This window comes from Bos grunniens, chromosome 24, assembly GCF_055505025.1.
Source record: "Bos grunniens cultivar Pamir isolate PY7600 chromosome 24, Bosgru_T2T1.0, whole genome shotgun sequence".
NCBI lineage: Eukaryota > Metazoa > Chordata > Mammalia > Artiodactyla > Bovidae > Bos > Bos grunniens.
The window spans coordinates 43,889,602-43,905,496 of record NC_141188.1 but is presented as its reverse complement, the minus strand read 5'-3'; the positions used below and the strand labels follow the sequence as shown (position 1 = coordinate 43,905,496).

The 15,895-nt window shown below is 43.4% G+C and overlaps 1 protein-coding gene across 6 annotated transcripts in view; it reads left to right on the top strand.

Annotated features, from left to right (window-relative positions):
- PIEZO2 (piezo type mechanosensitive ion channel component 2) overlaps positions 1-15,895 on the top strand; it is a 252,980-nt gene that overhangs the window by 159,956 nt on the left and 77,129 nt on the right. For 4 of the 6 annotated variants that reach the window (XR_015153974.1, XR_015153975.1, XM_086373217.1 and 1 more), the window contains exons 8-10: positions 9,634-9,856; positions 12,238-12,357; positions 15,296-15,334. Coding sequence is in view for 4 of the 6 variants with exons in the window: in XM_086373217.1 (XP_086229343.1) it covers positions 9,634-9,856; positions 12,238-12,357; positions 15,296-15,334 (382 nt within the window). In the remaining 2 variants the exon portion in view is untranslated. The remainder of the gene's footprint in view (positions 1-9,633; positions 9,857-12,237; positions 12,358-15,295; positions 15,335-15,895) is intronic. The other 2 variants (XM_086373218.1, XM_086373221.1) reach the window with 1 other exon arrangement.

The following is a 15,895-nucleotide window of genomic DNA, read 5'->3' as shown; positions in this document are numbered from 1 at the left end:
AATCAGCCATACATATACATGTATCCTTTCTCCCCCAAAGCCCCTCCAATCCAGGCTGCCACATAACATTGAGCAGAGTTCATGTCTGTATAGTAGGTCCTTGTTGGTTATCCATTTTAAATATAGCAGTGTGTTCATTTTAGTTCTAAACAAACTGACCCAGAAGTAAGAGGTTAGCTCTGGAAATGGGAACTGAGAGGCTTTGATTTTTCTTTTCAGAGTTTCTCTAAAGAAGCTTTTTTTCCTGAGAAAACTTAACAATGGTTTTCATAAAGTTGCTAGTTATTCATTTTTGGTGGAAGTAGTATAATTGTTTTTCTTAACAGCTTTTTTGATGTATAATTGATATGAAATAAACTGGATAATTTAAAGCTTACAGTTTGATCAGTTTTGACATAATCATACCCATGAAACCATCACCATAATTAAGGGAATGAATATACCCATCTGTCCCAAGAGCTCCATCATCCCCTTGGTAATTTCTCTCCTGTCTTCATCCTCCTTCATCCCATCCCCAGGTAAACTCTGATGGCTCTCCCTGACTTGATTAGAGTAAATTTTCTAGGACTTTCTATAAACAAAATAATGTAGTATGTACTTTTAAACATTACTGTTGCTATTATTATTGTTATAATTAATACTATTATTATCCTGGGTGGGGGCAGGAGGCAGGTCTCATTTTGCAGTGTGAAAGTTCATTTCTTTTTTCATCCTCTTTTAGTAGAGTCAATCTGTTTAAATTTGGGCATTCTGATTGTTGTGTAGAGGCAATTCATTGTGGTTTTAATTTAATGCATTTCCCTAGTGACTAATGAGGCTGAGGATCTTTTTCATGAGCTGATTTTACATTCATGTATCTTTCTGATGAAGTGTCTGTTAAAATATTTTACCCATTCTTATTTGTTTTTTAAAATTTATTTTTAATTGAGGGGAAATTGCTTTACAATGTTGTGTTGACTTCTGCCGTACAACAATGAGGATCAGCCATAATTACACATGTATCACCTTCCTCTTGAGCCTCCCTCCCCTCCCCCCATTCCACCCCTCTAGGTCATCACAGAGTGCCAGGCCGGACTCCTTGTGTTTTATAGGAATTTCTCACTAGCTATCTATTTTACACACACGTGCATGTTGAGTCGCTTCAGTCATGTCCAACTCTTTGCAATGCTATGGACTGTATGTCGATGCTACTTTCTCTTCATCACACTCTCTTCAGATCGTATAAATCTTTCACCTTTTACCCATTTTTAAAAATTACGTTAACTTTGTTTTCTTACAGTTGAGTTCTGACAGTTGTTTAGGACACGAATCATTTATCAGGTATCAGTTCAGTTCAGTTTCAGTTCAGTCGCTCAGTCGTGTCCAACTCTTTGCAACCCCATGAATCTCAGCACGCCAGGCTTCCCTGTCCATCACCAACTCCCAGAGTTCACTCAGACTCACGTCCATCGAGTCAGTGATGCCATCCAGCCATCTCATCCTCTGTCGTCCCCTTCTCCTCCTGGCCCCAATCCCTCCCAGCATCAGAGTCTTTTCCAATGAGTCAACTCCTTGCATCAGGTGGCCAAAGTACTGGAGTTTCAGCTTTAGCATCAGTCCTTCCAAAGAAATCCCAGGGCTGATCTCCTTCAGAATGGACTGGTTGCATCTCCTTGCAGTCCAAGGGACTCTCAAGAGTCTTCTCCAACACCACAGTTCAAAAGCATCAATTCTTCGGTGCTCAGCCTTCTTCACAGTCCAACTCTCACATCCATATGTGACCACAGGAAAAACCATAGCCTTGACTAGATGGACCTTTGTTGGCAAAGTAATGTCTCTGCTTTTGAATATGCTATCTAGGTTGGTCATAACTTTCCTTCCAAGGAGTAAGTGTCTCTTAATTTCATGGCTGCAGTCACCATCACCAACATATCAGGTACATGTTTCTGCAAATATTTCCCAAGTCTATGGGTTATCATCCTTTTACTAGTGTCTTTGCAAGAGCAGAGTTTTTAGTTTTGATGAAATACACTTCATAGTTGTTCTTTTGTGAATCATACTTTTGGTGTGGTAGTTAAGAATTATTTGCCAAGCCCGAATTCACAAACATTTCCTCTATACCTTCTTCTTAGAGTTTGTTTTGCCTTTGGTGTTAAGTAGTCCAGAATCATTTATTGAAATGACTGTGTTTTCTTTTGCATCTGTTGAAAATCGTGACCATGATTATGTGGTTGGGTTTATATATAGACTATTCTATACAATTTGTCTCTTCATCTTTATGTCACTGTCTTGATCACTTGTAGCTTGATAATGTCTTGAATTTAAGCAGTGTCAGACTTTCTTTTTTCTTTTCTTTTTTTTCTTTTAATTTGAAGTTGTTTAAGCTATTCTAAGCCCTTTATGTTTCCATATGAATTTTAAATCAGTTTGTTGATGTCTATAGCAAAGCCTGCTGGGATTGAATTTGTATGACAGAAGAGTTGGTGTTGAATTGTTTATTATTATTTTTAAATTTTTCCTTAAGAAGAATTCACTTATGAAACTATGTGAGTCTGAAATTTTCTTAATGGGAAGATATTTAAGCACAGATTCAATTTCTCTAACAAATATAAGATTCTCAGGTTATTTCTTCTTGAATGAGTTTTAGTAATTTGTATCTTTCAAGGAATTTTCCTTTGCATGTAATATGTCAAATTTATTAGCATAAAGTTGCTAATAATGTTGAGTTTGTTTTCTTTTGAGTATTTGTAGAATCAGTAATGATGTTATTTAATTTGTTGCAGAGAATAATTACTGAATTTATTCAGAGAATTTGTACTGTCTTTTTCCCCTATTTAGTCCACATGTCCACATTTCCGTCTATGATTATTTTTCTTCTGCATAAAATAATTTTTCACATTTTTTGTAGTGCACTTTCTGGTGATAGATAGTTTTGCTGGGTATAGAATTCTAGAGTAATAGCTTTTATTTTGCTACTTTAAAGATGTTCCCTCACTGTCTTCTCACTTGTGTTGTGTCTGACAATAAATCTGAAGTTACTATTATTATTACTTTATATATTAATATTGATGGAAAATTGCACTCACCTTCCTGATAACTGATTCCCTGAATTTAAAAAAAAAAAAAAGAAACAAACAAAAAAACCCAGCTCTAACATCCATTCCATGATTCATTGGGTTTGAAACTGATTAACGTTACCATATTTCCATGATACGTGTCCATTAAAATATATTCATGTTTTCCTAAAATAGAAAATTCCCAAGAATGGGAAAAGCTTATACTTTTTGTTGCATCACATTACAAGGACACTTCATGGAAAGCCATTTCCTATGATGTAAACCTGAGAAACATAGGGCTTTATCCCAGAAAACACAGAAGCATTTTATGTGGACTTAAAAGGAGAAGATCTGGGCTTTAGCTAGATTTCTTCCAATTGTTTCCTTTTCTAGATGTTTGCTTCTTCCTGGAGTAACTTACGCTACAACTTTTCTTACAGAAGAGTTCTTGCTTTCCCTGTTTGAGCATGCCTCCATAGATGAATTATCCAATCTTTTTCCTTCTATATCTCTGACCTTTCTGACACTAAATGAAACTCCTTGGTCACTAGTTTGCAGGTTTCTCTTTCGTGACCTTCAGATAAATTAAAATGTAAGAGCCAGCAATTGGCTACTCCACTGGGGAGTGAGATCCCTCCCATGGGGTCAGTGAGGTGCCCCTGTGCCCTTCAGAGGTAACGCCTGCTGCTCTGATGCTCAGAAAGGGGTGGCACAAATCACTGCTCTGCACCCACCATCCAGGCAAAGCAGTTCCATAGAAGGAAAACTTGATAACCACCTTCCAAAGGATGAACAGCTCAGAGCACATTTCCTAAAATCATTCCACCATATTTGAATAGTTTCCCACCATCATGAATTCTCTATGATGACAGGGATAGTATCGTATTTGTTTGCACATCCTTGACAATAACTATAATGCTCAATAGACTCAGGACTCAGCACTTAAAAGGACAAATTTACTAAATGTGTCCTGTAGTGAAATCTTCCTATGACTAATGCCCTTTCCTGAGGGTTTCCTGATACCCTTGGGGTTTTCCTATTTCACCACTTACTGCACCTGAGAAATGGAGTGGTGTGATTTGAAGCCAGCAGACCTGGATACATAAGCCCTACCACATACAAACCTTTGTATTCATTTGTGCCTCAATCTACATGTATAATGGAGCCAATAGCAGATCCTCAGCAGAGCTGGCCTCAGACATTCAACATAGTGCCTGATTTATCAGCGGAACTGCAGAGTTGGCTTGGGTCTCCTTTCTGCCTTTGTAACGTCATTGGTTATTAACTATGTAGGGCTTATTCAAATCCATGCTTACATTATAGCTACTTCCTGTGCTCCCAACACGGAAGGATGCATGTTTTAGGGGCCGAACTTGGTCTTGTCATGAGAAGCCATTTGGGATGACCAACTGGTCCTGGGAATCCTGGTTCTGACTCATTTCTACACTGCTCTCAGAGATGAAAATGTGTTTAGACACAGAAAATAGGCCATAAATCTATAACATTCATAGCATATAAATGTTCTTGAGATGTGGCATCATCTCAAGTAGGGTAGTGGGCCTTTAATGGTGAAATGGCAAGGAACTTCCACATGGCCTCAGTGTGTTCATTAGCTGTCCCCCTTCTGAAGACAACACACCTTCTACCTGTGCAAAATTGTCCCATGGACAGAATGCTTTTATTATAAGGCAGCGTTCCGCGCGTGTAGGGTTAAGCCCAATTACAACAACCTGGCAGACCGTTAAGACACACGTGTGCCAAAAAGGACTTCAAAAGCGTGATACAGAGCCCAGGGGACTCCATGCAAAGTTTTTCCAAGCTTAAGAAAACAATGTTGTGCGGAAACTGTCAAACTCCAGTTTCTCAAAAATGTCTATGGGTTTGGCATGGAAATGTGTTTAAAGCATAAGTAGGAAACTAATGAAAAAAGACGTTAAACATTGGCTGTGTTTTTCATATGATGCAATACAGAGGGGAGGGTGGTTGGAAGCCAGAGTAGCAAGACCACGTGTGTAAAAGTGGTCTGTCTTCACCCACATGGGCTGCTGTAAGGACAGGGGAGCATCTTGCTGGGAGGACCACTGAGAGCTAGATTCAGTCTCCTTCCAGCAAAGTCATTTGTCGAACTTTGAGGAAATGCCTTCAGGGGAGTGGAAGCACAAACCTCATTTTCTGTGGACATCTGACCTGCCTTGCCTTCTTGACAGTGTTCCCTTGCTTTTATTCATGTGTAAAACTAATTCTGTTTCCCACCTGCCAGCAGTTAGATTTTTGGCCTTTACTTGTGCTCACTGCACCATGGGGTTTTGGAGGAGGAGGTTCTGTCCCCATCTGCTGGTGGCCCCCCATTCTGAAGGGCCGTCCCCCCCACACCTGCCCCGCCCTGTGACCCCATAATGCAGGGTGCTGGACACACCAAGCCACAGTACAATTAAATTGTGAGTAACAATGATAGAGAAAAATAGTAACAGCATCACAATAGAAAGTACATCTTGTGAAAGGGAATTACAGACTTCTCACCAGAAATTATACTGGTCTAAATGCAAGAGGACATCATCCTTCACATTCTCCTGGAAAAAAAAAAAAAATCAAGGTGTGATTTTATATCTAAAGGTATATATGGAAAAACATAAAGGTCAAATAAAGATGTTCTTAGGTGAAACTTTATCAACCTAACAGAAGCAGAAGATATGAAGAAGAGATGGCAAGAATACACAGAAGAACTGTACAAAAAAGATCTTCACGACCCAGATAATCATGATGGTGTGATCACTGACCTAGAGCCAGGCATCCTGGAATGTGAAGTCAAGTGGGCCTTAGAAAGCATCACTATGAACAAAGCTAGTGGAGGTGATGGAATTCCAGTTGAGCTATTCCAAATCCTGAAAGACGATGCTGTGAAAGTGCTGCACTCAATATGCCAGCAAATTTGGAAAACTCAGCAGTGGCCACAGGACTGGAAAAGGTCAGTTTTCATTCCAATCCCAAAGAAAGGCAATGCCAAAGAATGCTCAAACTACCACACAATTGCACTCATCTCACACGCTAGTAAAGTAATGCTCAAAATTCTCCAAGCCAGGCTTCAGCAATATGTGAACCGTGAACTTCCTGATGTTCAAGCTGGTTTTAGAAAAGGCAGAGGAACCAGAGTTCAAATTGCCAACATCGGCTGGATCATGGAAAAAGCAAGAGAGTTCCAGAAAAGCATCTATTTCTGCTTTATTGACTATGCCAAAGCCTTTGACTGTGTGGATCACAAGAAACTGTGGAAAATTCTGAAAGAGATGGGAATACCAGACCACCTGACCTGCCTCTTGAGAAATTTGTATGCAGGTCAGGAAGCAACAGTTAGAACTGGCCATGGAACAACAGACTGGTTCCAAATAGGAAAAGAAGTTCGTCAAGGCTGTATATTGTCACCTTGTTTATTTAACTTATATGCAGAGTACATCATGAGAAACGCTGGGCTGGAAGAAACACAAACTGGAATAAAGACTGCCGGGAGAAATATCAATAACCTCAGATATGCAGATGACACCACCCTTATGACAGAAAGTGAAGAGGAACTCAAAAGCCTCTTGATGAAAGTGAAAGTGGAGAGTGAAAAAGTTGGCTTAAAGCTCAACATTCAGAAAACGAAGATCATGGCATCCGGTCCCATCACTTCATGGGAAATAGATGGGGAAACAGTGGAAACAGTGTCAGACTTTATTTTTTTGGGCTCCAAAATCACTACAAATGGTGACTCTAGCCATGAAATTAAAAGATGCTTACTCCTTGGAAGGAAAGTTATGACCAATCTAGATAGCTTATTCAAAAGCAGAGACATTACTTTACCAACAAAGGTCCGTCTAGTCAAGGCTATGGTTTTTCCTTTGGTCATGTATGGATGTGAGAGTTGGACTGTGAAGAAGGCTGAGCACCAAAGAATTGATGCTTTTGAACTGTGGTGTTGGAGAAGACTCTTGAGAGTCCCTTGGATTGCAAGGAGATGCAACCAGTCCATTCTGAAGGAGATCAGCCCTGGGATTTCTTTGGAAGGAATGATGCTAAAGCTGAAACTCCAGTACTTTGGCCACTTCATGCGAAGAGTTGACTCATTGGAAAAGACTCTGATGCTGGGAGGGAATGGGGACAAGAGGAGAAGGGGATGACAGAGGATGAGATGGCTGGATGGCATCACTGACTCGATGGATGTGAGTCTGGGTGAACTCTGGGAGTTGGTGATGGACAGGGAGGCCTGGCGTGCTGCGATTCATGGGGTCGCAAAGAGACAGACACGACTGAGTGACTGATCTGATCTAATCTGATCTAGGTGAAACTGAGGGTGTTTGGCACCAGCAGATCTTCATGACACATGGATATATATATTTTAATATTAAACAGTGTTTTGCAGACTAAAGAAAGTGATTTTGGTAAAAACTTGGAGTTACAAATAAAAAGCTCCTGAAATAAGATTCACCTCTTGACTATCTCTTCGTGAAGTTTTGTGAAGATATTGTGTCAACTGGTTAGTGAGGGAGTATTTGATTGGAGAATATGCCTCCAGGTGTCTGTATGAAGGGCTCAGATCATAAAGATCTCTGAGCTCTTGAAAGAAAAGGCTAAATTAAAAGTATAGTGTCTAAGGTCACGCTCACAAGGATGGCTCCATCAAAAAACTTGAAAGATGGCAGTGATGTACATAAATTGGAGCCCTGTGCACTGTTGGTGGGAACATAAACTGATTGTAGCCACTGTGGAAAACAGTACAGTGGTTCCTCAAACAAGTAAAGAGAGACCTACCATATGCTCCAACAATTCTACTTCTGGGTATATGGCCCAAAATATCAAAAGTGGGGTCTTAAAAAGGTATTTGTACACCTGTGTTCATGGCAACTTATAATAGCCAAAAGGTATAAGTCTCCATCTTTGGAGAAATGGATAAAGAAAATGTGATCCATCCATACAATGGAATATTATTCAGCCTTCAAAAGGAAAGAAATTCTGACACCTGCTACACCAGTGAATGAACCTTGGGAACATTATGCTGAGTGAAATAAACAGTCACTAAAGAACAGATACTGAATGATTCCACTTAGAGTCTACCAGGTGCGTGGCATAATCATCCTGATGGAGAGAGAAGGTAGGATGGTGGTGACCAAGAGCTGAGGGGGAAGATGGATGGGGTTTTAGTGTTTAATGGGGACAGGGTTTTAGTTTTGCAAGATGACCAGTTTAGAGATTGGTTGTATGACAGTGTGAATGCAGTTAATACCCCTGTACTGTACATTTAAAAATGTAAGATGATAGATTATGTGTTACGTGTGAGATCCATATAGGAGATTGAAAGGAGAAAGTCACTCAGTTGTGTCCGACTCTTTGCAACCCATGGACTATACAATCCACGGAATTCTCCAGGCCAGAATACTAGAGTGGGTAGCTGTTCCCTTCTCCAGGGCACCTTCCCAACCCAGGGTATGTTATCTGTATTTTACCACAATTTAATGTTTTAAAGTGGGGTGTTATTTTCAGTATTATGTATTTCCTGCAAATGGCTGGGTTTCTGTATTACCAGAGAGCAGCAGATATGATCTGGAGTGAACTTGAAAACAGGTGGAGGTTTTATAAATCTGCCAACATGTGTGAGGAGAAACAAACACCCAGCCAAGTCATAACCACCACGTGCTGTCAAATGTTGGGAGTGCTTTGGAAGGGAGAAAATCACAAAGCAAGGGCTCCATGGAGAGTGGAGAGACAGTTGTGCTCCCGGCCAAGAAGGAGGAGGAAGAGAAGCAGGAATCTGATAGGAGTTGGGGTGGGGATGGTCACTAATATCGCCCTGGCCTCATGATAATAACTGCAATATCTCTCAGAGGTTTTACAAGTGGAGAATTCATAGTCTTGGAAAACCTTAGAGCAGCAAAAAATGGGACATCAAAGTCAAAGGAAGTTCACATGTAAAAGCTACAAATGATTGAAAGATTCCATTCCAGGGAGACTCACTTGACATGTAAATGTTTCATTCACTTAGTAGAGTCATTTCTGAGAAAAAAATTCATGTAAAATGAAATTCTTAATGAATCACATTTATACACTTTCCCATTATATAATCATATCTGATTATATAGTAGAAATCTACATTAAGAAAACACTTATTGACAATTGAGACATAAATTTCTAATAAGTGTGCAAAGGTTTAGTATTAACTAGATTTTTGAACCAGAGGAAAGGCCATCTGGGTAATGTTGGTATGAATTTTATACACACAAACATACAAATGTATGATCTAAAGATGCATATATTATATATGGGGTATCCCTGGTGACCCAGACAGTAAAGAATCTGCCTGCAATGCTGGAGACCCAGGTTTAATCGCTGGGTTGGGATGATCCCCTGGAGAAGGGAATGGCAACCCACTCCAGTATTCTTGCCTGGGAAATCCCATGGACAGAGGAGTCTGGTGGGTTGCAGTCCATGGGGTCGCAAAGAGTCAGACACAACTGAGCGACTAAGCACAGCACAGCTCGTGAATGTGTCAGACAAGCTGGTTGTATTCTGTGGATCGGACCCAGATCTTTGTTGCATCTTTTTAATATTTCTCTTTGTTTTTAAACAGGTTGTTTGGTATCAAATCAGTCATTCAGACAGACTGTTCCAGCACATGGAAGATCATTGCCAACCCCGACCTGTCCTGGTACCACCATGCCAACCCCATTGTCCTGCTGGTGATGTACTACACGCTGGCCACCCTGATCCGAATCTGGCTGCAGGAGCCCGTTGTAAGGACCAGAAGTTTTCATGGTCTTGTCTGCAAAGTAGCAGGAGACTCCGGGGAAAGGGTTCGTTCCTATACTGCTGGCTATAGTATATCCTGAAATAACTATAGTATTCTTATCAGAGTGTTTTATTTCCACACAGAGCCCTAAGCAAGTACAGATTCTATCAGATCAAAGACCAGCTTCCCTGTGTTAGCATCCCCCAGGCTGCTCAGAGGGCTGGTGGTGAGTGCAGTGAAGCCTCGTTTTCATTGAGCACTCACTAGTTGCTAGGCCAGGTACTGGGCTGTTTACATAAAGGTGCTGTACCCATCTTAGAGATGAGACCAAGGGTAGAGAGGTAAATCACGCACTTGATGAACAGTAGAAATCAGATTCAAGCCCATGTTTGCTGACAGTGCAAGGGTCTCTGACCGCCCAGACTGTTGTCATGGCGACTGGAGTTTCCTAAAGCTTAGACCTCTGATCTCTGATGATATGATGGGGATGTCCCCACTCTCGGTGGTGCTGTGACCCCCAGGGTCACAGGGCAGGGCTGAGGACTGGGCTGGTTCCCTGTGGGGTTATTCGTAGAATGTGGTACGTTGGGGCGCCATCAGGGAGGATGGCTTGTGGTCCCTCTCTTTTCCTTTTCAGTGACAGCAACTTCAGTCCCTTTCGTTCTCCCAAAATGACTGTGAGAAGTTCAGCTGTGAGGGAGACAGGTGGCATAGACAGGGCTGCTACACATCACCTCACGGCCATGTACCAAGCAGGGTAGGGGATGCTGGAATGGGGGGCAAAGGTGAGATCCCAGGCTGGCACCTGGTCCCCTCCAGCTCCATCCATGCGGTCAGCAGCCAGGCCACCAGTGTGTACTGAGAGCGAGCCAGAGTCTCAGAACCCCACCTGGGACCACAGGTAGAGCATTGGCCCAGAGGAAGTGAGGGGCTGAACGTTTTACAAGAAGAAAGGCAGCCCCCAAATACGTGAGCAGCCAACGGCACAGGCGTCCTTGTTCGCTGGGGGTCTGCCTGCCTCCCTCTGTGTGGGGACCCTTACCCTGGCCCACATACAGGCGTCCTGTTTGCAGGGGTCTCAGGTCTCACTTTCCCTGGACCCCGAGACGGCAGTGGTGACAGGATGATTCCAGGCTCACAGAGAATCCCAGTCACCTTGGTTACCTTTTCCTCTGAGCCTCTTCTAAGATATGAGGGCGCCAGTAGACCCCTTACAGTGTTGCTGTGTTTCCTTCCTGCACAAACACACAGGCATGGGTACATGTAGACACACACATAAAACTGTGAAAGAAGTTAAAACGTGAGAACTACTCTGAACAACGTCGTAGGCAATGATGGAAATGACCTTAATGCCTTCGGGCTCGTAAGAGTCCCAGGTGCCCCTGGCTTTCCCTTGGTGCCTCAGGCAGGAGCTGCTGGGCTGTTCCAGCCTCTCGGGCCCCGGAGGCTCTCGACCTCCTTGGCCCCAGGCTGTCCAGGAGCCAGGGAAGGCAGAGAGTGGGAAGGACAGGCCACATTCCAGGCCATACGGTCCACAGCAGGTCCTACTCTATAGCGTCTGCGGGTGTGTGCAGAGCAGGGTCTCATTCATACCAGATCGACCCGTGGGGGGTCAGTGTTTTAAATGGGGCTGGCACTCAGGACTTCCTCACCAAGGCGGTGATGGAGGGCAGGTGCCTGGCTGTATTAATATCATGGTTCCAGGTGGCCTGGTAGGTTTCATGAAAAACATGAGTTCTACAGTAAAAGTCTATGATGTAAGTTTGAGAAAGAGAGGAGCAAGTGTCTGGAGCTGAATGTATGACTCGGGCTCCCTGGGGTCTGGTGCTCTGTGTGGATGCCAGACCCCAGGAATTGGCAGCAACACTGAGTGCTGTCCCTCTGCCTGCAGATCAATGAGTATAAGCGCCCTTTCATGGGGCATCTTTGTTGGAAACCATCCTCAACTACCAAGTGCGTACTGATCCTTCCTGTCTCTATCCATCTCTCCTGGACCAACTGTCTGATTTAGGCCAAGGTTCAATTAGGCGAGTGTCAGTGTTAGGCAGTAGCTGTGTTTTTGCTTAATGTTGCGTGTAAGCTCTAGATGGTTCTGCCTTTAGTGAATGTCTCTTTCATAAGAGTCCCCTGGCAGGTTCCATGGGCAGTTGTGGCCTCTGTGGACCTTGCACGGCCCTCCTCCTGCAGGTCAGAACATACATGGAGGCTCCTAACGGAGCATGGGCACCTGTTCCTGTAATTCACAAGCGAGTCTGCTGTCTCTGCATTTATGGAGTGGGCTTTTGGCCATTTGTGAAGTGTCTGGATGAAAGCCTGTGTAGGGTGTACGTTACTTTACGAGATCAGCACACGGGGGCAGAGACAAGCAGCTCTGTCTGGGCTCCCAGGCTGCTGAGGGACCTGCTCCGGAAGCAGGGCTTTCCTGTGGGTTATTCTGCATCTCAGGTGCAGGAAGAGAGGACCAAGGAGGAGGACAGAGCCCTGGCCTGCAGCCCTGCGCCCATCACGGCCGAGAGGAGGCGGAGCCTGTGGTATGCGACCCACTACCCCACGGACGAGAGGAAAGTAAGCCGCCAGGACAGGGGTTGTCTCTCATTTATTTTCTGCTTTTTATCATATTGCTGAATACAGGCCATGTGAGTCCACGTGCAAACCCAGGTTGCTCAGTTTACAGGGGCTGTTTGATGGTGAAGGTTAAGGTCAGACAGGGGAGCCCAGTGCTTGGAAAGGAAATCCCAGGCTCTGTCAGACCCAACCTTTTACAGTTCAGTGCTTCCCCCTGAAGCCTCCCAATCCCAGAAAGAGAGAGTGGTCTTAATTTTTAAAGATAAGTTTGTCTTTAAAGCAAAATAAAACAAAGCAATCCCTTGGCCCTGGGCAGTGACAGCCTAGGTGCTGGGATGCGCTGTGGAGAGTGATTCTATGTTGGGTCGGCTGCCATGGTGACCACGACCGCTCACACAGCCACTCATGGGACACCAGCTAGTCTGTGTGGACATGAAGAGGGATCCCACCTCCCTGTGTCAGGGTCACAGTGTGGGCGCCGGGGCCAAGAGCACGGCTGGGTGATTCTTAAGCTTTTCACCATTTGTTCACTATTTTCAACATGCCCCAGCCACTGACTTGTTACAGTGACCTATTTGCAATGTGGGGACCACAGATGCTCACACTTCTCTGGTGGGGTCATATTAGGAATCAAGCAGGAGATTCTCTGATTGACTCAGTGGCAGAGTTTCTCTAAGACACGTGGTCCCATTTGTGCACCTGCCTGTTGTGGGCTGAGAGATGGGGGAAACAGTGAATGAACTTCTCGGGGCACTGCAGCCTAGAGGAACAGCCATGGTGCCTGGAGACCTCTAGTGTCCTAGAGCCCTTTTGTCCCATCACACGCATACCAGACCGTCCTGCTCTGGTCACTAAGCCATGATATCCATGGAGACAGCATGGCAGATTCCAAGGTGAGGGCCGTGGACCATGGCTGGGGATTCCCAAGACCTTTCCTGGGATCCATGGGCTCAAAACAATTTTTGTAACGACATTTAAGAGATCTGCCTTTCGGCTGTGCTGACACTAGCTCTGATGGTACCAGAGCTCCACCCATGGCAGCAGCACGAACCTGACGGCCACGTGTACACAGGAAACAGAACAGAAAGGGCAGTTCCACCTAAGAATATTCTTGGTAAACCAGAAATAGTGTTTGCTTTTCTTAAATCTCAACCTTGGGGCACACGCTTTTTCAATATTCTGAGTGACATCAGTGGAAGACCCCCTGAAGTCCTGATCCCTCGAGGAGAAGTGCTTGGCTGGCGAGTGGACCCAGCTGCCACCCATGTACCACAGGTCCACGTGGAAGAACAGCTGATGGACAGTTTGGGGGGTTCAGGCATGAGCTTTTGGCAGACAATTACTGGAAAATAAATGGAGTGGTCTTTTGAGTCCAACATTAAAGATATGCAAAAGTGTATTTTTTTAATATACTTCTTTTTTTTAAATTTTATTTAATTTTTAAACTTTACATAATTGTATTAGTTTTGCCAAATATCAAAATGAATCCACCACAGGTATACATGTGTTCCCCATCCTGAACCCTCCTCCCTCCTCCCTCCCCATACCATCCCTCTGGGTCATCCCAGTGCACTAGCCCCAAGCATCCAGTATTGTGCATCGAACCTGGACTGGCAACTCGTTTCATACATGATATTTTACATGTTTCAATGCCATTCTCCCAAAAGTGTATTTTAATAAGACAACACCATTCTTTTCACTATTTTTTTTAAAGATAACTATTTAGATAAAATTATTCATGTGAACAAGCCAATTTTTAATGAATGAACAAATGAATATTTTTAATGCCGCAATTTTAATTTCTAGCACAATAGATATTGATGGGTAGGACTTTCATAAGTAAAAGTCTTCAGGATCTTTAGTGATTTTTAAGAAAGTGAGCAAGTTCTGACCCAAAAAGTGAAAGAACCACTAGTTCAGCAGATGCCTGTTACTGAGGAAACTGGACCCCCCAGCTCTAATACAGCTGAAAGTCACAGCCATGTCATAATTCTTCTGTTGTGGACAGTATGCAAATCTTAATCCCAATCCGTACTACAAGTCAAATTTTCTTTATTATGAAACTTCAGTTTCTTGAAAAGTCAACACTTTCAGAATCCTACAGACATCTCAAAGGGTCCTAGAAGTCTAAAGTTCAGTTCAGTTCAGTTCAGTCGCTCAGTCGTGTTCGACTCTTTGCGACCCCGTGAATCTCAGCACGCCAGGCCTCCCTGTCCATCACCAACTCCTGGAGTTCACTGAGACTCACGTCCATCGAGTCAGTGATGCCATCCAGCCATCTCATCCACTGTCGTCCCCTTCTCCTACTGCCCCCAATCCCTCCCAGTGTCAGAGTCTTTTCCAATGAGTCAACTCTTCGCATGAGGTGGCCAAAGTACTGGAGTTTCAGCTTTAGCATCAGTCCTTCCAAAGAAATCCCAGGGCTGATCTCCTTCAGAATGGACTGGTTGCATCTCCTTGCAGTCCAAGGGACTCTCAAGAGTCTTCTCCAACACCACGCATCAGTTCTTCAATGCTCAGCCTTCTTCACAGTCCAACTCTCACATCCATACATGACCACAGGAAAAACCATAGCCTTGACTAGACGGACCTTTGTTGGCAAAGTAATGTCTCTGCTTTTGAATATGCTATCTAGGACCAAGCAGCAATTCTGTGAGAACAAAACACTTGAAAAACAACATCAGCTTTTTCAGTCATGTGGTTAGTGACTGCTTGTTTATTGTGATGAAAGACAGCATCAGAAACTGGAAATGTTTACAATAAATAGCAGCCTCCAGCTGCATCATTGTCCCTTTATGTTTTGCACTGTGATGTTAACACACTTGCATGCTCCCGGCTGAAGGATCGAGTGCATGTGTGCTGAAACTTTGTAGCTGTGTGTAAACATCACATCGCTTTCTGCTCACATGTTAACATGCTGTCCTGTATTCCTTTGCAGCTTTTATCCATGACTCAGGATGACTACAAGCCGTCCGACGTTAGTATACCCTTGAATTCTCATTTCTGCACACGTCAGTGATGGAAAGGGCACATAAATGGAATTAGCTCCTCTGAGTGTAGTTTAATGCTCTATAAAATTTTCATACGTTTTTGAATACTATTTTGCAGAACTTATATCTGATTTATTGCTGTTAAAACATTGACTCATATAACGTGAGCTCAAGTATAAACATATAAAATGTATTTAAACTTTTAAAAAGCCACGTTGGAGGGCTTTTTCTCAAAAGGCATTCTGCTCTGCAGATATGCCTGCTCTATGATTTGAATAAGAAGTCTCACACGTCTGTGGACACACGTGTATGTCTGTGTGTCTATGTTTATATGTATCTGCATAAATTTACATATACATTATATGTAAAGCCAAAGAGACCAGAGGGAAAAAGTAGGAGAATGTATTTAGTGTATGAGATGCTACAACACGGGAGTTGCAGGCTGCAGTGTCAGGGAGAGACCGTGGGGTTGTAGCTAACCTGAGACTTTGCTCGTCCCGAGGGCCAAGCGGGGTGTAGGGCAAGTGGGATCAGGGCTGGGGTGGGGG